At 37.7% G+C, this 23,436-nt stretch overlaps 1 protein-coding gene across 3 annotated transcripts in view; it reads right to left on the reverse strand.

Annotated features, from left to right (window-relative positions):
- The window catches only part of lpp (LIM domain containing preferred translocation partner in lipoma), a 351,252-nt gene that overhangs the window by 228,364 nt on the left and 99,452 nt on the right, over positions 1-23,436 (reverse strand). For all 3 annotated transcript variants that reach the window (XM_022675482.2, XM_022675484.2, XM_022675483.2), the window contains one exon: positions 13,087-13,280. In XM_022675482.2, coding sequence (XP_022531203.2) covers positions 13,087-13,276 — 190 coding nt within the window. In that variant the 5' untranslated portion in view covers positions 13,277-13,280. The remainder of the gene's footprint in view (positions 1-13,086; positions 13,281-23,436) is intronic.

Below are 23,436 nucleotides of genomic sequence, written 5' to 3' on the forward strand. Positions count from 1 at the left end.
TACTATAATCAACTAGAACACAAAAACAGAGACAAAAGACATAATGTAACACAAAAACTACAAAGAATTGTTGCCACCAAATTGTGGGTAAATAACATTTTAAGCATGTGATGCTTGTTAAAACTCACCTCTGGCAAGTAACTTCACACAATTACAAGTAACATACAAAAATCATGCTGGAATTGTGTATCTTTTTGAGCCACACTAAGCATGGAGAACAGAAAGAGGAGAAGAGAAGAACTGTCTGAGAATTTGAAAAACAAAATTGTGTGTATATAAGTCTAACAATCTTAGAAATGCTGGGGAATGTCTAAATTAATGTATCAGAGGTTTTCTGTGATGGGATGTAAAAATGTGTAAGGTAAAGGTTCTTTCTTTACCGAAAAAAAAAAAAAAAAACACATTGGCCAATCTTGATGTTCCTTTGTCCACAGTCCACAACATGCTAATTCTGCGAATCGTCTGGTGGACAAATGAGACCAAGATAGAGCTTTTTGGTAAAGCACATCATTCTACAGTTTACTGAAAATAGAATGAGGCCTAAAAAAAGAACACAAATAGGGTAAAGGTTAAAATATGTTTTGGGGATATTCTGTTGCCACTGGCGTTAGGACATTTTAAGATTACCTCAGGATTTTGGGTGGCAATATAGGCCAAAGTGTCAGAAAACTCAGTTTGCTTTCTAGGTCATGGGTCTTCCAGCAAGACAATGACCCAAAACATATTTCAAAAAGCACCTAGAGATGGATAGATACAAAGCACTGGAGAGTTCTAAAGCAACCAGCAATGAGTTTAGATTTAAATCTCATTGAATCTCATTGAATTTCAGTTATTTTTTCCAAATGGTGGGCAAACTAAATATTAAGTTGAGGGTGCCAATAATTGTGTCCATCCCGCTTTTTTCAATTTTTTTCCCCATTTTCTCCCCAATTTACAAGGCCAATCATTAGGACTCCCCCTATCACTGGTGATGCCCCAACACCTGGAGGGTGAAGACTAGCACATGCCTCCTCCAATACATATAAAGTCAGACTCCGCCTCTTTTTGAAATGCTGCTGATGCATTACCAGGTAGCCAGTGTGCTCGGAGGAAAGCGCAGCTTCTCAGTTCTGATACATCAGCTCACAGATGTCTTGTGCTGATCTACATCACCCTTTGGAGAGCAAGACCAGTTGTGCTCTCTCTGGGCTCATTTTTTTCATTTTTTGTGTTGTTCCATTACACACAAAGAAAATAAACGTGTGACTGCACTAGTTTTTTTCGGGAGAAATACTGGAAATAATAATACAATTCAGGGGACATTAGCAAGGTCTTATTCTTGGTATAATAATGTCTATCTAACACTTTGCTGAAGGTTTTATACCCTACACATTAAAATAATGTATTATGACTATTTAAATTTGATGTCAGGATTAAATAATTATGAATTATGTCTGTAACATCTATTTAGCCTTTGTTCACCATGTCCAGAAACAAATTAGCAATTTTTTATTTCAGCAAATGTATAATTTTTCTCTTTTTTTTCACCAAAACCTCAGTATGTGGACAATAACCTGACCCTTATATTAATATTAGCTTCAATCAATAAGTTATCATCAATTATTCTAGTTTCTATTTATTTTTCATATTGTTTTGCTTCATAATAGATAAGGTGGAACAAATTTACGTATTTTGATGGCATTATATTACCATATTTCCACAAATAACTTATAAAAACTTAAATTATTTAAGAAAGGAATAAAATATATTGTGGTTAAATGGTTAAATCTTCACTATTTATGGTTTTCACATCTCGTAAATATATCTCTAGTAAAAATTTAGGGATATATTAGAGTTTGGCTTACTTTCACTGAGAGCACCACCCAGTTAGAGAAGTGAAAGAGAGATATTATGCAATACTCACGATTTCTGCGGCAACATTCAGCGATCTATCTGATAACAGGGCTGTTCCGCCTGTCGTGTTTTCTTATTTTTGATATAGAAGCATCCTTACATTTGCAGAAGTGTGAACCGCAAAGCCCAGGGGAACCTTTTTAGCACATCACAGCACAGCGTAGAGCCACTTCCTGGCCTATCATTTAACTGGAACACTCGAGCCATATTTTGAGTAAAAAGAAACACTTCCAGGAACCCCAGCGTACCGAGAACAGTTTCAGTAAAAACTGAAGCAACAATGGTTAAACTTAAAACCTGTGGTCAGAGATGCAGCGAGCTAAACCACTTTCAGTCTTACTGTAGTTACTGATCCTATCAGATACTGCTGAGATCAATCTAATCACACAATTTATGTGAAAGTTAACAGTATTTGTATCCATTAAGCAGTACAGATCAAACTAGAGCCGTAAAGCAAGATTTCTTCATTTTAACCAGTAAAGGGAGGTCGCAATACATGAAATAATAAAAATAAATAGTTTCCATAAAACTTAAATTATACAAACGTACAGAAAGTGAAATATTGGAAAAATTCTAATTCTTTTTTAAAAATAAAACTAAAAATTATTCATAAACAAACATATGAACATTTTTAGAATATAAGATGTACTGTATATAAGGGATGTGCTATATCATATCGTACTCAATAATATTGCCACGCTTTTAAAACCCTGAAATATTGTGCCATATCACCCACCCCTAATTCTCACATCAGGGGACTACATTTTTGCTATTTGTAAGAAAGAATAATTTACACTGTTCTTATTTCCTATTATATATAGAAAAAAAAAGATATATATATATATATATATATATATATATATATATATATATAATTTTTTAATAGTGTAATAGTAAGTAAGTCAAGATCTTTTGCAGGCAATTTTGTGATTTTTTTCAACAAGACAATACTAAACCACATGCTGCTCACATTATAAAGACTATGAAAATAATAAAAAGAGACAACGACAAGCTCGTACTGTTGCACACCTTACAAAGTGCTTTCAGGAAGAATGGGACAAAATACCTGAAACACTTTATCACTTGGTAAAATCAAAGGCCACACAGTCTTGTGAGAAGAAATGGCAACTATACAAAGTGGTAATTACTTTCCTTTACTTTCCTATCTATGTTTGGAATGTGTAGCAGGTCTGAAATGCAGGAACAGATATATATTAATAAATTAAATGGAGTTGAGTAGATAAAACATGGAATATTAATGGGTATTAATACGGTCTGCAATCAAATAAAAGTCAAAGGAAACGTCCATACTGCTTTTGTGGTTGAAGCTCTTACACTAGTACAGTTCATCAACATACTCCTTTCTAGTTCTACATTCTAGAAACATAAGTGCTTCAAAACATGATAAACTACATTATGATCTGAGATAGTACTCTAAATAACTGTGCAGGCTTCAATTACATGACTTATTAAATGTCATAAAAACAAAAAAATTAACTTGATACTCTGTTAAAACTTCGAGTCGCAGATGAGTGTTAAGCGCAATGACCCAAAGTAATTCTGGCACTTCAGGACCAGCCAAATCCACACCCAATAAATCTGTCCAGCCCAGATTTACAAAGCCAACAAAATATGACAAAATCTACTATAACTCAGAGCAAGGGAAATGAAACAAGTCCTTAATTAAATCTTTCAAGAGCACAGCATAAAGATTTAAACATACTGAGCTGAAGTCGCTCTGAAAACTCGGGTCACGCAGCCCTGATTAAGCTGCATTCTGAGAATCTAAATTAAGTGAATTAGATTTATTGCAGATAGATGTAGATGTAGTGCAGATGCTGTTGTGTAAGGTAGGTTCGTGCGTAATTGTACAGTTAGGTTTAAAATTGCTGGTGAAATCTGACGTCTGAAGCCGGACAGAGCGGCTTTTGTCTATCTGTCGACTCGGATCAGGAAGTTTATTTTAAAATAAATCAGTACGTGAGCATCTGCTTCTTTTATACAATGTTCAGATGAGGTCAGGTGGATCTGAGTTTACTGAGTGTTTAATGCAGAACCAGAAACCAATGGCTGTACAGCACAAACAGCACGTCCTTTGAGACTGACGCCACCACAGCTCTACTGCCTCTGCTGGCTGGTTGCAGTATGACATGGAGGTTTAGCTCCATTAAACAGTATTATCACAATACATTGCCCATGATATTGATTATATCACAATATTGTGATTTTGCGATACTTGATATATCACAAGACAGTTCTCTACGATACTTCACAGCATCTGTGTTACTGAAGAGTATAATTAAAAATCTATCAAAAAGTTGTCTCTGGACAGTAGGGTGGAGTTTCCATGTCTGTGTGGGTTTCCTCTGGGGACTCCAGTTTCCTCCTACAGTTCAAAAACATGGAGATTAGGTAAATTGGGTATTTTAATTTGCCCCGAAAAATTGGATACCCTAAAAATTGCCTTGATGTTGGTCAATTCTCTGTTCCACCTCCAGGTGGATGGTTGTTTCCGGTTGCTGCTTCTCACCGGTGTGTGTTAAGTGTGTGTAGAATGTAATTGTAATCCTTCAGTGGCAAAAAGGCGCTATATGAGTGAAAGAGTAAATAAATAACATGTTTCCTTCAAGATCTTTTACAGGGAAGCCGATCATTTTTTCAAGACTTATACTGGTTCCAGTATGATATGTTGGTGTAGCTCTATTATATAATATTAACAAATTACACTGCCCAAGAGAATGATATCACAATATTGTGCTTTTGCAATACTCGATATATCACAAGACAATTCTCTACAATAATTCACAGCATCTGTGTTCCTGAAGAGGATAATCCAAAATCTAGAAAAAAGTCTTCTCTGGACATTAGAGACAGTTACTCCAACAAAAGCAGGATAAACTGTTTTTAATACCCTGATTTCAGGAAAAAAAACAAAAAAGTACAGGTGTCCCGATACTTTTGTCCACATAGTGCACCTTCAAACTGCCTTAAGGGTTCACAAAAGCTGCTGTGTTTATGTCCGCTCGGTTTATCATTTTCAGCCACTGTAAAACATGTATTCAAGCATAGCTCAAGAGGTGCGAAGCTCACCTCAACACAGCTAATCCTGTGTAAAAGCACGCATACGTTACCTACAGCTTCTATCAGCATCAACACTACGCCTACACCGCCCAGAAAAAAACATCACACTTTCACAACACAAGAACCACACCATCCACAGATACAATCCCCTAATCAGAACAAAGTTCAGACAGTGTGAGAAATACAAATAGTAAAATAACTGCAGTGTTTCTAACATTTACAATAACTTCTATTTGATTACTGAAAGTATGAACCCAAGGTATTTCATGTTTTATCTGCTCAACTTCATTTGTTACAAACTGGAGATCATATGCTCATATTTGCTCTAAGATCATAATAAAAAATATTTTTTTATAATCACCTGTTAGAGTTACCATATTTCTAGCCATAAACTGACCATGTTGCACGTTTGAATGTGTTGCAGGCCAGAAATTCATGGATGGATGTATATTAATAAATAAAAATAGAGTTAAGAAGAAAACACATAAAAATATCTTTTGCCTCATACTGTCTGATGTCAAATAAAAGTCCAATTAAACTGTGGTTTTATAAAATTATCACAGTTTTACTAAAAGGTAGCTACAGTTCTCAGATGCAATGTATCAGAAAGAGCTCACAGAGATTAACATTTAATTGTTATATTATTATTATTATTATTATTATTATTATTATTATTATTAATTATCTATCCTACCAGAAATGACATTGAGCCCATATTAACGCCATGGAGGACCCTGACCTACATTCTCCTGAAGTGAAACGGTCAGACACACACAATAGAATTTCCACTATAATATAATACTGTCGCGTACACGCTCCATACACGCAGATATAAGACTGTCTCTGCTCAGCTGCTATGTTCTGTTTGATCCCAGTCGAGAACAAAGAGATATCAAACATCTAAGAGCACTTCCTTTTAATTCCACCTAGACATATCATCCCCACTTAAACAGCGGTCGAGCACCACTTAATTCACTCGTCCAGTCAAACGCAAGCATCACTTTCCTTTTGTTTTTACCTAATATACTTACTTTATGCATAACAGCTAGTCTAGTCCCTGTAGAGAAATAAGTTAGTATTGCCAATAGAATACAACTTTCCAGAATAGATAAACAAACATGAACCTGCTGGCACCTTGACTAATACCTAAAAAACAGTTTGGAAATCAGGTAAATCTCCCGTTTAAAGTGTTAATTGTGACGCAAAAGAAAAATTAGCACCCAAAATGAAATTAAACAGGTTCAGAATCATAAAGCCACTCCTCTAAAGTTAGAGTTTCAGGTAGAGTTTCAGTTTAGTTCTCCAGCACCAAGACTGGAGCAGTATTAGAATTATCCGCTAAGCACGCTAAAGGCTAGCTCTTTTTTCGATCTGAGGTAAGTAATTTCGGCCGGTAGCTCGCTGCTAAGCCCGGCCAGTACTGCTGGAGCAGTATTAGCATTAGCCGCTAACCACGCTAAGCGCCAGCTCTTAACATGTTAAAACAAGCTACGTGGGACGAAACGCTAATTTTAATGCTGCTGTACCCAGCCTTAGTGAAAATCTAAGCTTACTGTAAATAAATGGAAGCGCTTTACTTAACCAAATAAACAGTTTTAAGGAGCGAAATCTGTATAGATTAACAACCAGCGCTTGTTGGACTTTCAAATAGATTTTTTTTAAAGTTTATATTTTATTATTATTTTTTTAAGAATTAGAGATTTTTTATTAGTTATCGCCAACATTTTTGAATATTGTGAACTAAATTATAGCCTAAAATATCATGCCATATCACCCACCCCTAATCATCACATCAGGGTACTACTTTTTTTTTTGCAGTTTTTTAGCAAAATAAAAATTCACACCGTTCTCATTTCCCATTATATATCTACTATAGACAGATTATATCTGTCCAGTATAATTTATTTTCCTTTAATCCTTTGTAATGAAGATATATGGGGTGCATTATTAGTATCATTGACTTCTGTTACAAACCTGATGAAATGTTTGTATTTTTTAATATCTCAGTTAGCAGTGTGCCACATCATATCATATGCAATAATAGAATTACACTTTTTATTTTCTTGCAGTAGGGTAATCTTAAAAAATATATATATTACCATGAAATATCATGATTTTATTTTAGGGCCATATCGCCCACCCCTATTGTTGTGCACAATAAAATCCTCACAGCAGGGCTTAGAATCCAAAATCTAGTTGAACATCCTCTCTGGACTCATCATAAAATCTAAATGTAGCTTTCACATGAAATAGATATATAGTTATATGCTTCTGTGCATTGCTATAATCACTATAAGAGCTCATCCAGAGTCAATATAATACACTGCAAATGGCAATTACTGGGTCCAAGCACACTGTGCTTATACCATATCTTGATTTTAGAAGAAACAATAAAACAATGAGTCGGTGTCCAAATACTTTTGTCCACACGCCGTGTGATTGAAGTAGGCCTAGTTTGTGATGTAATAAGGTGAGTTATCTCTACCACGCTGTTGAGAAGCTCTTTGTCTGGGACGCAGTTCAGTGTGAGAATACCGCCCCCCACCCCCACCCCACCTGCCTCTCCGCGATAGCTCCCCTATCCTATCTCTATGCTGGATTTGACTTAAATCTACCCCTCTCCCGTCACCACTTTACATCTCCAACAAAGACTCCGGCTCCTTCTCTCCGGGCTCCTCCACAATCAAAGAGTCACAAAAAAAAAGAAGAAGAAAAAGAGCAAGAGAAGAAAAAGAACCCCCTCCAAACCTTTCAATCTATCTCATAAGGCTGCGAAACGCACCAAAATAGAACGACTTAATTAATACAATTTTCATCACAAAGATAAAGTTTAAGTCATATTTCTAATCAGCGAGTTTTTTAGGGTCCAAAAAGCCTGTATCGTCACCATGGCAACCCGGTCACATCTGACAGAGCTGCTATCAACTAATTAGCGAAAGAAAAGAGCGTCGTTACGGCGGAAACAAATTCTCAATAATAGCCTTTAAAACAGAAATTAGCGAAATGACCAAAGTGCAGGCGTTCTCCAAAGATTTCGGACGGCGCCGGCAGAAGCCGAAGGCCGCTGTTTGCACCTGTCAGGTATTTATACCAGAGTCGCGGTGCAAGGTGAACATGGCTAACGGCTTCTCGTGATGGAAGTTTATTTTTTCCTTTTTTATTTTTTTGCTCATGTAATTACGGTTATTTCTCACCTTTTTTCATTTCACCACCCTCTTCTAAACACAACAAAATGTACCTCACTTAGTCACAAAATTCAGGAATCTTATTTATTCAGAAACTGTATGAGTACAGAGATAAGTGGAAGCAACCTGTAAAGACTTTTTTGTTGTTTGTTTTTTTCCTTAATTGCTTTTTTGTGTTTGTGCACAAAATCATATCTAAAAGTGCAGTGATTACCAGATTATTCTCAGAAGTCTGTGGAGTAGAAAAAGTAGAGAGTGTAGTTTGACTACCCATCATTTCTATAGAAATTAAGCTAAAATATTGTCATGCCAATAATACGTAGCCAGAGAGACCAGAGGCAAGAACCTCATATAGAACTGCACCTCACTGACGTTCATTCCTGAAAGCAATCAAATCACACACAGCAATGCTCCAAAATCTAGCAAAGAAACATCTATGTAAAGGAGACAGTTACTCCAACAAAAGAAGGATAAACACTTCAAAAGAAACAATGAATAAAATGTCCTAAAACTTCTGGTGACAGTATTTATTTAATAGTTTGTCTAAATGTTTAATCCAATCTAAAATATAATTTTGGCATGCAAATGATTCTATTCTGCTGACATTTATAACTGCTATGAAAACTTTACACTCCACAGTCAATATAACTGCAAATCCAATGGCAATAAATGGAGCCCAAGAACGGCCTCGACTGAAGAAAAAAACATAGACTGATTCTAAACTGTCCCAATACTTTTGGCCAATATAGTTCAGCAAAATAAACAAACTGACACACTGACCCATTCCTATCTTTTTTTTACGACGGATCTAATCTAGAGCTGCACAATATTGGAAGAATTTGACATTGCAATGTTTTTTTTTTTTTTTTTTCTGACGATACACATCACGATATTACCCAATGAAGGACACGTGACATTACCAGCCCCACCCGTGTGCTGTTTCACAAAAGCTAAGTCAACACTTTAGAGTCAGCTGATCACTCATAACCTGAGGAAAACAGCAAAACAACAATAATTATGCCTTTAATCAGGCATTTAAACACTCTTTAAAAAGGTAAATAAGAACATTTTTTCCTGAATTTAAGGTGTGAATTCGGTTCTGGACATATCAGTTCTGGAAACTGGAAATATCTGTGCAAAACTGTGCTGAACTGAGGTGCACAGCTTTCCACAGGCTGTCAGCCGCTGCGTTTACAAGCACGTGCCCAGCCATGTGGAGGCCATGCGGTTACCTCGTGTTAACTTGCCCTACCCCTTCCCCTCCCTCTCACACTTCTCAAGCAGCAGCAGCCTGTCACTCACTCAGACACAGAGACGCCGCTGTTCACTCAGAACACTGTGTATCTACTTCCTGTGTCGAGAATCAAAACACTGCAACATGATGTGTTTGATTGAATTGCCTTAAGTTATATCGCATGCCCTGTGATTTGACTATTGTGCATGCACACATCGTGATGACGATGCTTAAACAATATATCTAGTCCTATATCTGACACGCAAAAACTCATGGGACAGAAGTGAACTCTTACCCTCAGGGGCCGACATGGGACATAAACATCTGTATAAGTTGTGGGGTGATATCTAGTGAGTGTGGAGTTATCTGGACAGTGTGCTTATAGCATCTAACATTTCTCGATCTACAGTGTTACGTGTGTACCGGCCATAGAAGACTAATATTACCACCTAAAGTGCAGTGGGAGGCTTCAGGCTAGAATTGTTTGTGTGAACAAACCAGAGATTCTTAAGACATGAGACAGGAGCCAGTATTTCACATTAACAGAGGCCGATAGAGATTAAGGGCAGGATTAATCTATGGTGCACAATTCAGTATTACACTGAACATTTATATGATTATAACCTGACCTCAGTATATCATACATGTACAGTGCATGTGCACTTCATATCATGCCAGTGGTCTTTAATGGAGGGAACAGATGAAGGCCATGTTGCATGTAAACAGTCCGTTATCTTTAGAACGCTATGTCCTAACACACCAGATAAAATTCTAAAAATATTAACCCTGTGTATCTCTGTGGGCCAAAGAATGATAAACAAGATTAAAAAAAAGATCAGGATCAGGTTAATACTGAAGCAAACTCTTCGAAATAAAGCCAACCTTTAATCCCTTGTGTTTGATGTTTATGTATTAAACATAGATCAGTATATTTGTAATGATTCCCTTTTTAGAGTTCCCCAAGATAAATTTATAAATATCAACTATCAAATTTTCTCTGTCTGAGGAGGTCAAAGGTGACATTACCATACATGGACAAACGTATTGGGAGTGAAATGATTAAAGAATAAAACGTTTGAACATTTGGCCATATGGACAAATTTGTTCATTTATTTCTTCTACAATCAAAAGTTTCCTTTAGTCTCATATTCAATTTACAAGGTCCAACCCAACTCATTAGGACTCTCTTATCACTATTGATTCCCCCAAACCAGAAGGGTAAAGACTAGCACATGCCTCCTCTGATACATCTGAAGTCAAGTTGCTGTTGATGCAGCATTGCTGAGTAGCATCACAGTGCGCTCAGAGGAAAGCGACTCAGTTCTGATACATCAGCTCACAGATGCCTTGTGCTGATCAACATCACCCTTTGGAGTGATGAGGGGAGAGAGCGCCATCTGCCCACCCGGAGAGAGCAAGGCCAATTGTGCTCTCTCTCTCAGGGCTTTGGCAACTAATGGCAAGCTACATAAACGGGATTCAAACCAGCAATATCCTATTATAGTGACTAAATTCAAGAGAGTTTATCCTTTCTACTAGATTTTAAACTCAAATTGCTGTGAGCATTTGATAGCATTTAGTTATATGATTAATGTAAATGAATCAGGATCAGATTGTTTTTGTTTTTAAAGCAAGAAGGTTTTATAATAAGGCTTTAATCTTGCTTCTCTTTGATGTTCACACGTTAAACATCAGAATATTTCCATTACCTATGATGAATTACTAAATATTATTAATAACATTTTTTCTCCCTCTGCAAGAAGGTCAAAGGTGATATCAGGTTGACTTACACTTGACAAAAGTATTAAGGCAAGTGCTTATTTATGGTTTATTTCGAAATTATGGGTATTACTGGGGTATGGCATAGTGTGCTTGGACCCAGTAATTGTCTCTTGCAAATGTATGATATTTACTGTAGTGAAAAAGTAAAGCTAAACATAAAATGGTAACTATATGGTTGACTATATGGACAAAAGTATGGGGCCAGCTGCTTATTTATTGTGTCTGACATCTGAAACCTATATATTAAGGATTGTTAATACCATTAAGAATGTGATGTGCTTGGACCCAGTAATTGCCATTTGTACTGTATTATACTGAGTGAAGCTCTCTTTGCAGTTATGATGGTGCACAGAAATCTTTTCTCTTTTCTGCTTTTGCTGGAGTAACTGTCTCTACTATCTAAAAGAGGTGGCAGAAGAGTTGGGTATATTTTTGGTACGGGCCTGGCTCGTCAGACACTGAGGATATGCCACTGCAATTGAATTTGCTCTTTCAAACGCCCTCCAGAATGTCCACATCACATGACCCCTGAGGTTTGGACATTATCCACTGCAGACAAAGTTCTGTTTTTAGGCTCTTTTATAAACTAAAGGAATATCCAGATTAATGAACACTCAATGTCGCTGATACTCAGACATGTTCACTAATTAAGTTAGCATGTTCAATTAAAACCCAAGACAGAGGGAGCCAGATAGGTATGACCTAAGAATAGGCGACATTAATGCAAATCAATAAGAAAAAAATTTAGAAATGTTGTGTTGTCAGTATAATAAAATTCTTGTTTTTTTAAAAAACAGAAAAAAATACAATAAAAAAAGCTGATGTCGGTAAGTTTTGGGATTTGGGATTTAGGGCCCTCTCTAGTAAAATTGGGTAATTGTACTGAACATGCGGAAGAACCGTTTTAAACTGGGCGGGTGTGATGCGGTCTCCTTTCAGAGTGGATAAATCCGATTCCAGATTATTGGAGGCAGAGCACACTCATTTAGAAACTTCACTTTTGGTTTTACTATGAGTGAATGAGCTACTGAGCTCTAAGTAGTTTCCCCTTCTGAAGTCTCCATTGCTCCACCAGTCGCTCGCGTTCAGTAAAACTGAGCCAGATCCTCTTTTAGAGGCTGTACGTGTGACGTAAGTGCATAAAAACATGTGACATGGCCATAAGAACTCCCGCGAAAAGCAACCTGACACCCCAGTTTTTAGAATGAATATATTAGGCTTAGCAAGGATGGTTGTTCCAGCATACTGGTACCATTAAACACAATATTTTATCCCTTCTCTACTCAGAAATAATACGGCCTGAAATAATATGAAACAATGCACAGAACAACTAGCATATTCAAAATAAGTAAAAACCTTTTAAGAGAAATTCAATAATAATGGACTTATCAATAAATTAATGAATAATTGAAAGAATTAATAAGTCTAGTAATACAATAGAAGAAGATAACATAATTTTTTTGTTATGTACAACCACATGGTGTCTACAGACAGTGTCCTACAGAATGTGGGGGCTGAACCCTCAACTCCATGCTCCTGGAACTGTGTGAAATACACTGTGATGCCATGGTGTCACCTAAACAGAAGTGTAATACATTCTGAGAAGCATAAGGGGTTAAATTACACCAATAAAAAGCAATTGTGTATTAAGCTCTTTACACAATATCAAGTGTGTGCTCATTTTCATTCTACTTTACACAGCCAGAACTGTGCTGGGGGTGTTTCTGCACAAACAGGTTAATGAAAGGATGTTTTATGTAGATGATGTACTTCGTTTCACTGACTAACAACAAAACAAAACCACAACACTTTAACCAGGGGGTGCTCAAACTTTTGCATATGACTTCACAGGTATCACATTTTCTTTAGTTTATGCAAAAACATTGTACAGGTCCCAAACCGTGGTCTTACCTGCACCCTCGAGTCCTCCCTCCGGCGATTTGTACGGGTTGAACTTGGGTTTAGGAGCAACCACAGGAGCGAACTTCTTTGGGGCCTGCTGCTGGGAGATGGAGATACTGGGGGTGCCCATCGGCAAACTGGTCTCCATTCTTGCGGTCACATGACCATGCTGGTCTCCGTCGTTCTGGCCACTCCACATGGTTCTGCAGCAAAGGAAAAATAAAGAGTAAACACTTTATAGTGATAATAATAAGAAGAAACGAAGCCAAAAATGTTCACCATGTTTTCAAATTTGCAATAAGAGTCTTCAGAGTAAAGTCCAGAGGCGGAGCTAGACTAGCATACTTATTTGGTACACCCAATCTCTCGTCCTGGACCAAGCATCTTGTCTCAGAGCATCTTATTTGAAGTTAATAAGGTTAATATTCCTCTAGGATCTTACACCCACCCTAAAAACTGTCTATTTTTTCTCTATCTTCGACCTGTATTGTTTAAAAAGCAACAATGCTTGTAAACATATCTACGCCAAGGGTCGTAGTGATCTCGAAACGAGGTGTGTTCAGACTTCAGAATTTCTGGTGTATTGCTATCTTGGCAATGGAAAACACAGGTGCGCATCTGAATGAATACAACCTAGACAGACGTCAACTGTCAGATGTTCATTGCACAATGCGGTAAATAAAGTAAAGTGAATGAAAAGTGACACGCTGATTGGTTTATTGCACACCAAGCCCTAAACACACCTATGATTAATTAAGTTAGTACAAGCATTTTGCGCTTTTCGAGCAGTGCGAGGCATACTTTTCACGCTTTTACAATAGCAAAGACACAACAATATACCCTAAATCAAGCTAAGTGGTGTTTGGTGATGGCTCATATTAAAGACCGCTAAAATTGGGTTCAAATATGTTTATTCACTGTAAGTATTGGAAACTGTCACGTTACACAGTGTGGAGTCTGGCAGGCAGTGCCAGTGCTCCAGGTCAGAACGCTGGTGAAGCTGTAATCTGATTCGTGTTCCCGTTTTGTAATCTGATCCGTGGTCAGCGCTGTAGTCCGGAGCCGCTCCGCGCTATAATCTAACCCATGCCTGAATTAGCAGCTAATCTCAGCGCTGAGGACCACGAATCTCTCACACACTACTGCTGAAAACACTGATCACCACCACCAATGAGCTCAACCCACGCCAACCTGAGACCCAGCAGAGTGATAAAGATTAACATTCACATCATACAGAATCACTACACACACACACACACACACACACACATACCAATATTACACACCAATAAGACACACCAGTGTTAATTTTGACAACAAATTTTGACTAAAGCAGTAGTGATTGGATCTCTTCCAAATCTTTCACAAACATTTCCCTACCTTTCAAAAAACTAAATCAGTTCTGATTGGATGTCCTCCCTGCCAAACATTTTTGTCTCGTTTTTATTCTGTGATGAAAATGTTATTATTTTATGCTGTTTTAATTTAGTTGTCGTCTCATTTTCGTCTTGAAAAATGGTTGTTGACTGTAAAACTATGACACAAATTATTTGTCAACGAAATTAACTCTCTCACACACACACACACACACACACACACACAGACACACAAGGCAAGGAAACAAATTACTTTAAAAAATGAAGCTCAGCCAATAAAAAAAAATTCAAGAACTTTTAAAGTATCCAAAAGTGCAGCCGCAAAGACCATCAAAAACATATGATGAAACTGGCTCTCATCAGGACCACCCAAGAAAGGAAGACCAAAAATATACTGCATATATAGAGTGATAGAGAGAGCGTGGGAAAGAATAATACAACAAAAAATAAATGCCACATATATACAAATATTCTACACAATATAGAATTTGAGATTGTTCTAATACAAACTCTCAAAATAAACATGATACTAATTATTATTTGTCACGACTATGTGGACCATGAATCCAGAATCCAGTGCTGAATTCTAGGTCCAAATTTAGGAAGAATCATGGTGTTTCTAATAGAGATGTGTGTAAAAATGTGTAAAAAAAAAGAGATTATACTGTTTTTACTTTAATATTACATACATTATATATATTTTATATGTACATTAGCATTTAAGGTATTTTAATAATGTTCGGTTATTCTGCTATTGCTCAAATTTTTTGCATTTATAGAGCATGATGGTGTTATATAAATAGAGCTTACTATTATACTTAAACCAGAAAACTGATTTACACTTTACTCCTTCTTTCTCTCCGATTCTTCTTTTTTCTTTTCATTTTATTTTAAGTGAAAATCAAATGAAAGACATAAAAAAGCTTGTAATAGAATGTGTAAATTTAAGGACATCCCACCAAAAACACAGATGCACACATTTATAGTAAGCACTACAAAGATTTTCATGGTTGAGACACAGTGAGCGTGGATACTGAAATGTGCTCCCCTCACTGGCGCTGGTTTATAACAGAGGTGTTGGGTTAGGTGGTAAATGGCTGTGGCGGAGGCAGCTGGGGATCAGGTATCAGTGTTGGGTACTGAAGATGTGAGTGTGTTTGAGGGGACGGGGTGTGCTGCCAGCACAGCTAGCTAACTGAATAACGAGGAGCACATGTGTGGCTAAGCTAATTGGGGCCTGTACTTAAGAGCACAGGGCAGTAGTAGGTCAGCCCCTGTCCGCCATCCTGCCCGCCCTGCCAGCCTTAACCAGAGCCTCATGATCCTCAATGTCGGATATCCTCCTAACAAATTCCCTGAAACGCAAAATGCAGCGCACCGGGCAAAACGCGTCTGATATAATTATGCTGTTAGGAGTGAAATAAATCTCCTCAGTTGACGTCCAACGTGCCGAAGTCTCCGCCAATTACACAGTGTACCCGTTCCATTCAGGTTGTGCCAGACGTTGTACTATCCCACATACGAATCCCCAGATGAACCTCGCTGATAAATTCGGCACTGATGGAGTGGTTACGCATGGTGTCTGGGGGCTGATTGTATTTTGGAACTTAATGAATTGTGTGTGAACCATCCCTACAGTGGTGGGGGACTCGAGTCACATGACTCGACCATAGTCTTTTATTAGCACTGATAAAAACCTGAACTCCATTCAACTTTGACTTGAGATGGATGACTTGGAAATAACTTACTAGGAATTCCCTATTATCTGTAATCCCCCCAACACTATATCTGATACATGCAAAGTCAGACTCTGCCTCTTTTTACAACTGCGGCCAATCAATGTAGCATCACCAAACAGCTTACAGCTCATTCGGAGGAAATCACCAGATCCCCAGCTCTGATACATCAGCTAACAGATGCCTGTACCAATCAGTGTTCTATAAAGAGGCTCCCAGAGGCTACTTTTGTGTAGTGTACCTCTTGGTGAGAGATCACTGGCTGGTGTGATTGTTGTAGCGCAGCGGATAACACCACTGCCTGCTTTTGAGCTACCATGTTATGTGGAAGACTGGGTTTCAATTCACTCATCTGGGTGAGTATACTGTGCTACACCAATAAGAGTCCTTGGGAAAGACTCCTAAGACTACATTGGTCCACCTCTGTAATATGAATAACCTGGTAAGTCGCTCTTTATAAGAGTGTCAGTTAAATGGTGTAAATGTAAATGTAATGCTAAATACGCCCCTGCTACACACTCAAATACTCAAATACTGCCCAGTTGAAAGACTTAGAGAGGGGACACTGAATCATCACTGAATTGTAGTTTTGATAAATTGTCTGCTATCTAGGCTGTCCAACAGCCAGCCACCATAGCCTGCACTGACTTGACACAGGGATTTAGCTCCTCTCTGGTGAGAATGGGTAATTGCACCGAGCATGCGGAAGAATCATTTTAAAGTGGGCGGGTGTGATGCGGTCTCCTTTCAGAGCGGAGGAATGAGATTACAGGTTGTGTTCAGTCAGAGAGAGAGAGAGAGGGCCCTTAGGGGTCACAGAGCTCTCTCCACTGTTAAAAAAACGCAAATCCAGGGTGCCGAGCGTTCCAGCGGTCTAATGCGCTGCCACTGTGAGCAGGAGGTCGCAGGTTCGAACCCCAGCTCGTGCAGCTTTGCCATCAGCTGCCGGCGCTTAGGGGAGTAAAAATGGCCCTGCTCCCTCCAGGTGGGTAGATGGTGCTCTCTCCCCATCACACTTAAAGGTGGCGATGGGTGGCACGAGGCGTCTGTGAGCAGATGTATCAGAACCTAGCCGCTGTGCTTTCCTGCGAGCACGCTAGCTACTCAGGCAATGATTCATCAGCAGCAGCAGCGGTGAAGTCAGTCAAAGGGGTGACTGACTTCACCGTGTCGGAGGAGGCATGTGCTCGTCCGCATCCTCCAAAGGTCGCAGGTACCACCGGTGATGGGGAGGCACAAAAGGGGTGGGACAATTGGATTACCAAATTGGGAGAAAATGGGGAAAAATCTGAAATAAAATGGACTCTATCACATTCCTTTTTGGCCTCAGAGCTTGCTTCACATTTATTTGGTGTTACTATGGGTGAATGAGCTACTTAGTTTCCTCTTCTGAAGTCTCCATTGTTTCACCTGCTGCTCGTGTTCAGTAAAACTGAGCCGGATTTTCTTTTAGAGGCTGTACATGTGACGTAAAAACGTAAAGACCTGACACTACAGTTTTAGAATGAATATATTCGGCTTAGCAGGGATGGTTGTTCCGGCACACTGATACCATGAAACCATTAATATTTGATCCCTTCTCCACTCCGAAATGCTTCTGCATTCAGTTTAGAAACAAAATAATACGGACTGCCACTTTAAAAACTCATCTTTCAGCAGGATAATGCTCATGCACACACATCAATGGTTTCTCAGGAATGACACTTGCTTAGCCTACACTGCAGAATCTCCGCTGACTAGACGCAGAAGTATAATTCGGCTTTAATGGCAGATGTCAGAAATTATGACTGAAGACAGAGATCAGATGTGAGGTGATTAATGAATCTCATGAAAAAGAGAAGATTATGATCATGATGGTGGATACAACTGTAAACACGGCTCGCTCGGCTCGCTCGACTCACAAATTACAAACCCATTCTCATGTAATGTTTTTGTCGGGAAAGCGTCTGAAGCAGCCAGAGGCGTCACGAGTCGTGAGAAGAAGCGAAATTCGTTTGAGATCGCTACAAAGCAATGCAAACTTAAAAACAAGGCCTCGCACAAATAAGTAACACTTAAGAAAAGACGAAAGAAAAGACGAAAGAAGAGAGTGGGAGCTGGGTGAGGTCACAAACAGCTGTTATTTCACCATCCGCACTGTGATAAAGTGTTCTACACCGCGTTAGATTTCTCTCTCACTCGCTCTTTTTTCTTTCTTTTCTTTTTTTGCTGTTGCGTTCTTTATTGTGGAAGAGGCTTTTTTTTATTTATTATGATTTTTTTTTTTCTTTGCTGCACTGTTTGGCTGCTGTTTTATCCTCTTGCTGATTGATGCCGGCTTTACGTTTTCCCTCCGGAGGGGAGCCAAGACAGCCCACGCACAATCATCTTTTAATATCTGCTCCAGCTCCCTTCATCCCTCTCTCGCTCACTCTCTCTCTCTCTCACTCAATATCTCTCTCTCACTCACTATCTCTCTCACTGTCTATCTCTGTCTTCCTTTCTCTCTCTCTCTCTCTCTCTCTCTCTCTCTCTCTATCATTCTCACTCTTCCTTTCACTCTCATTCATCACTTTCTCTCTTTGTATTCCTTTACTTCTATCTATGCCTCCCTTCAGCCCTCTCTCTCTCTCTCTTTTTTTATTTGAGACTGAAGGGGGCATGTTCAGTGCCACTCGTTTGGTATGAGGGTTATGAGTGCCCGTCCCTCTGGTGGGTTTAGTACAGCACCTGTGTATGGGGGGGTTTCCTGACTCAGTGCTCAGACCAGCGTAACATGTGGTTTAGTAAATTCCAGACAGATAGAAGTGAACCAGTCAGTGTAGCTACACTCTTAAATTACACTAAACCTGTGTGAAAACGTTATTCTAGCAATTTACTTAAAAAAATAATTCGACAAAAAAATTAAGTTAAACAAAATGAAAAAAGTGTAATATTAATATTAATAAAACAATATATGTAGCAATAATAGTAGCAGTGCCAATACTAGCAGCAGCAGAAGTAGCAAAATAACTCTTCCAAATTAAACTTTTTTTTTTTTTTATGCTGAATCTAATAACACATGTATTCAACAATGCAAAAGATGTACTGGTAATTCTCACGCAGCTTTACTTTTTTTTTTTCTTTTTTTTAAAGCTGATGATGGTTAAAAATCTCATGACATTTTAAAAGCATGTTTAAAGCAAGTCCACTAATTAATTTGATTTTCTCTTAAGCAAGTCTTTATTTTAAAGAAATAGTTGACTGTCAGTTCAAATAATTTATATTTATGACAAGAAATCGGTTACTGTTACTTATTGCTGTTACTGGAACTCATTCCTGTTACTTTTTATGTAATGACAGGAAGGAGTTTTTATCATATAATGAAAACATGAAAAACAGCTAAATGGCGGCTATGCTAATAGCATGAGGACACTCAGCACATTCTAGTGATTTTCCTAGAATTTGGATTTTTAATATAAACAATTAATATCTAAAAATGTATTTAGGTAGCAGAAATAAGTGTTGAGATTGACCTCAGTCATAGTTATAATAAGATCAAATACAAAGAAAAACAAATGAGGGGACTTCATTTTGGTCTTCCCATGGTGTCCAGAAGAACCAACTGATGTCACTTCCTGTTGTAGATGTGACTTAAACAATGTTCCAGATGTTTCTGATGGGATAGTGTGTTACAGTAACAGGACTAAGTGAAACCCAGGGACACAACTAAAATTTGTAACTTAATTTAAATATTATGGATTAATTAAGAAAAAAAAAAAAATTAAAAAATATATATGGGATTTGGAGTCACACAACAATGCAGAAAAATATAACATTTCTGAAGGATTTTAATAATTATATTTTATGATATAGTTTATAGTATAGAGAGTGGGGACAGGTAACAAATGCTATTGTTCAGTGTTTTAAGTCGTTTTTTTATTATTTTTTAATGATATATTTTTACTTTTGCAATTAGGTCAATGTACAAGACACTATGCTTAGTAATAAAATGTATTTTAAAGTTATTTTATGTGCACATTTATACATGAAACTTCCTGGGGAAAGAAATGGCACAAATTCAGTGAAATATGTCAGGACTAGTCGTAGCAGCAGAAGAAATAGTAGTAATTACTGTAACAATAGCAGAAGCAGTGAATGTAGTAAAAGTGGTAATAGTTGCAGTAGTAGTAGTAACATTTCCTACAGGAGTAGAAACAGTATTAATAGCGCTAATAATAATAGAAGTCGTTTAGTTTTATACAACAGTTAGTTCCGACCTCACAATCTGATTGGTTGAGAAGTGTTCTAGCCGTGCTGATATATGTGATAACATAACGGTCTTCTCACACTAAACTTGTATCACTCCGCCGACGCGTTGCAGAGTAATGGCGTATATATACTGTACAGCTTTGATTCATCAACGGCACCCTCAGCCCGCAGCGCTGGCTCGTCTTTTGTGGAAAAAAGGGAAAGAAAATCGCTCTGCTAATGCCGTCCGACAGCCAGAACGCTAAACAGCCAGGCTAGGCTAAGCTAAGTTAATGCTAAGCTAAAGCAAGCTACGCTAACCTAACCACAGTCCAGCCGACTAGCTAAAACCAACCCAACCCAGCAAAACAAGCAGAAACGCTCAAAAATGCGCAGCTTTTACCTGAAGACGACTCCACAGAGCAGGAGAGGAGAGTATTAACGTTATTTCACGCTCCTTACGTTACCATCTTCACTAGAGTAGAGCTGGGTGATATGCTCCCCAAAAAATCCGATTTTCGATTCAAATCGATTTTTTCCCCTACTAAAAATCTAACTAAAGATGAAATGGTTAAAAACTAGTTCTTATTTAATTTGTTTTCACTTACAATGTTTCCATTTTGATTAAAGTGCAACCAGAAACAAGCAAAAAAAACTTGTAAACAGTGAGAACATCCAGTAACTTTTAGAAAGCTTTCTCCAACATAGTTTAGGTACTGACACAATGTACCCTCAAACTTAAATAAATAAATAAATAAATAAACACACCCTTATTAAGTATGGGAGGGAGAAAGGGAGCGAGCGAGCGCGCACGAGGGAGGGAGGGAGGAGAAAAAAATCGATTTTTTTGTCCTTAACTGTAAATTCGAATTAATCGATAAAATCGATTAATCGCCCAGCTCTACTTTCAAGCTAACTTTCGTGGTGTTAGTCTGTATGAACCATACACTGTTTTGTAGTTTCAGTTGAAGTTTCAGTTCTGTTACAGTTGTTGTGGAACTACTTTTTGGCGGAAGGCACAGTCCATATTAAAGCATGTTCATTCTTAATTTCTTAAAGTTCTTTGATTTATTTTCTTTATTCATTTGGAAAAAAAAAACACTTTTGTATAAAAGCAATTGAACACAAGAGGGAGTGTGTTATCACAATAACATCACGGCTGTGATTCGGTCATAGGCACGAGCCGAAGGCGAGTAGCAGTAATAACATTTGTAATAAAGAGTAGACATAGAAGTGTTTTTACTGTTGTAGTTGTAGTAGTAGTAATAGTATTAGTAGCAATCATTTTAGTAACACTGTATCAGTAGCAGAAACATTAGTAAAACTAGTAGTTGTAATGGCAGCAATAGTGTTTTTAATAGCAGCAGTAGTAGTAATAGTAGTAGAATAATAAGTAGTTATAAGGGAACAGTGTAGGGCAGCCAATAAAAACAGGAAAACTTCAAGGAACAAACAGTATGCGTATAATTCTATGCAATAAACTCAGATTATTAAGAAGCATGTAAACATGAATCAGGACTGCTTCTGATACACACGTGTCAAAAGTGAGCCTCAGGGGGCGAAAAAAAAGAAAACAGAAATACGAGAACAATGGCTTCTTTAAGAGCTTAACACCCCGTAAATTCCTCACACACGCACAGCGTAGGGATAATTAGATGCTAAGTGCACACTTCAGCTGCCAATTAATGCCTGAGAAAGAGGAGGAAGAACAGCAAAAGCTCCACTGATGATCATTTTGTGTTATACTGGAAATTATAGCATCATACAGTAGTAGTAGTAGTAGTAGTAACGGCAGTATTTAGCTCCACCTACTCATCAGACAGCTTTCTGAATGTGGCATAATGCAGGGCCAATAAAAACAGAGGTAATTTACATACAGAGGTATGAAAAAGTCTGGGCACAGTTTCAGTCAATATTAGCAGATTTTTCAGCAGATTTTTTTAGCAGAATCAGTGATAAAGTTGAAGTTGAGCCGGGGCTGGATACTTCAACAAGACAATGACCTTAAACATAAACACTGCTAAAACAGTATAAGTAGCAATAGTAGCAGCAGTACCAGTACTAGCTGGAGTAACAGCAGGTGATATCAGTAGTAACAAAAGTAACAAAGTAACTGTAACAAAAGTAGCAGAAGTAGAAGTAGTAAAAGTACTGTTTTTTTACCAGTAGAAGTAGTAGGGCCATTCCATTGAATTGGTGCCATTTGCTTGTTACTCTTCCAAATTAATCTCTGAGTCTAATGACACATGTATTTAACTATTGAAAATATGTACTGGTAAAGCTCAGGCAGCTTTAATTTATTTATTTTTTTACTTTTTTTTAAAGCTGAAGATGGTTAAAAATCTCATGACATTTAAAAAGCATGTTTAAAAGCAATGCCACTAATTCATTCGATTTTCTCTTAAGATTTATTCTAAGTCTTTATTTTAAAGAAATAGAAGATTCTTGAGAACAATGTTGAAGAATCAGTGAGAAAGTTGAAGTTAAAGTGCCGGGGCTGGATACTTAAACAAGACAATGACCCTAAACACTAAACTCTGCTCAAAATCTACTAAAGCACTAAAGCGTTCATGCAGAGGAACAAGTACAGCGTTCTGGAATGATCATCTCAGTCCTCAGACCTGAATATTATTAAAAATCTGTGGTGTGATTTAAAGGGGGCTGTTTATGCTCAAAAACCATCAAACCTGACTAAACTGGAGATGTTTTGTAAATGATCCAATGATCCAAAATACCTTCAACCAGAAGCCAGACTCTCATTGGAAGCTATAGGAAGCTTTAAGAGGCTGTTATTCCTGCAAAAGGAGGATCTATTAAATATTGATGTAATTTTTTTGTTGGAGTCCTTAAATTTATAAACCTGCCTCATTTAGTTTAAAGAATTATTGCACACTTCCTGTAAATCCTATAAACTTCATTTCACTTTTCAAACATCACTGTGTTCGTCTTCTGTATGATATATTTAACTGAAATTGCTGATCCGGACAATCAATGATTTATAAAATAAAATCATGAAAATTATGAAGGATGCCCAAAAA

This window comes from Astyanax mexicanus, chromosome 5, assembly GCF_023375975.1.
Source record: "Astyanax mexicanus isolate ESR-SI-001 chromosome 5, AstMex3_surface, whole genome shotgun sequence".
Lineage (NCBI taxonomy): Eukaryota > Metazoa > Chordata > Actinopteri > Characiformes > Acestrorhamphidae > Astyanax > Astyanax mexicanus.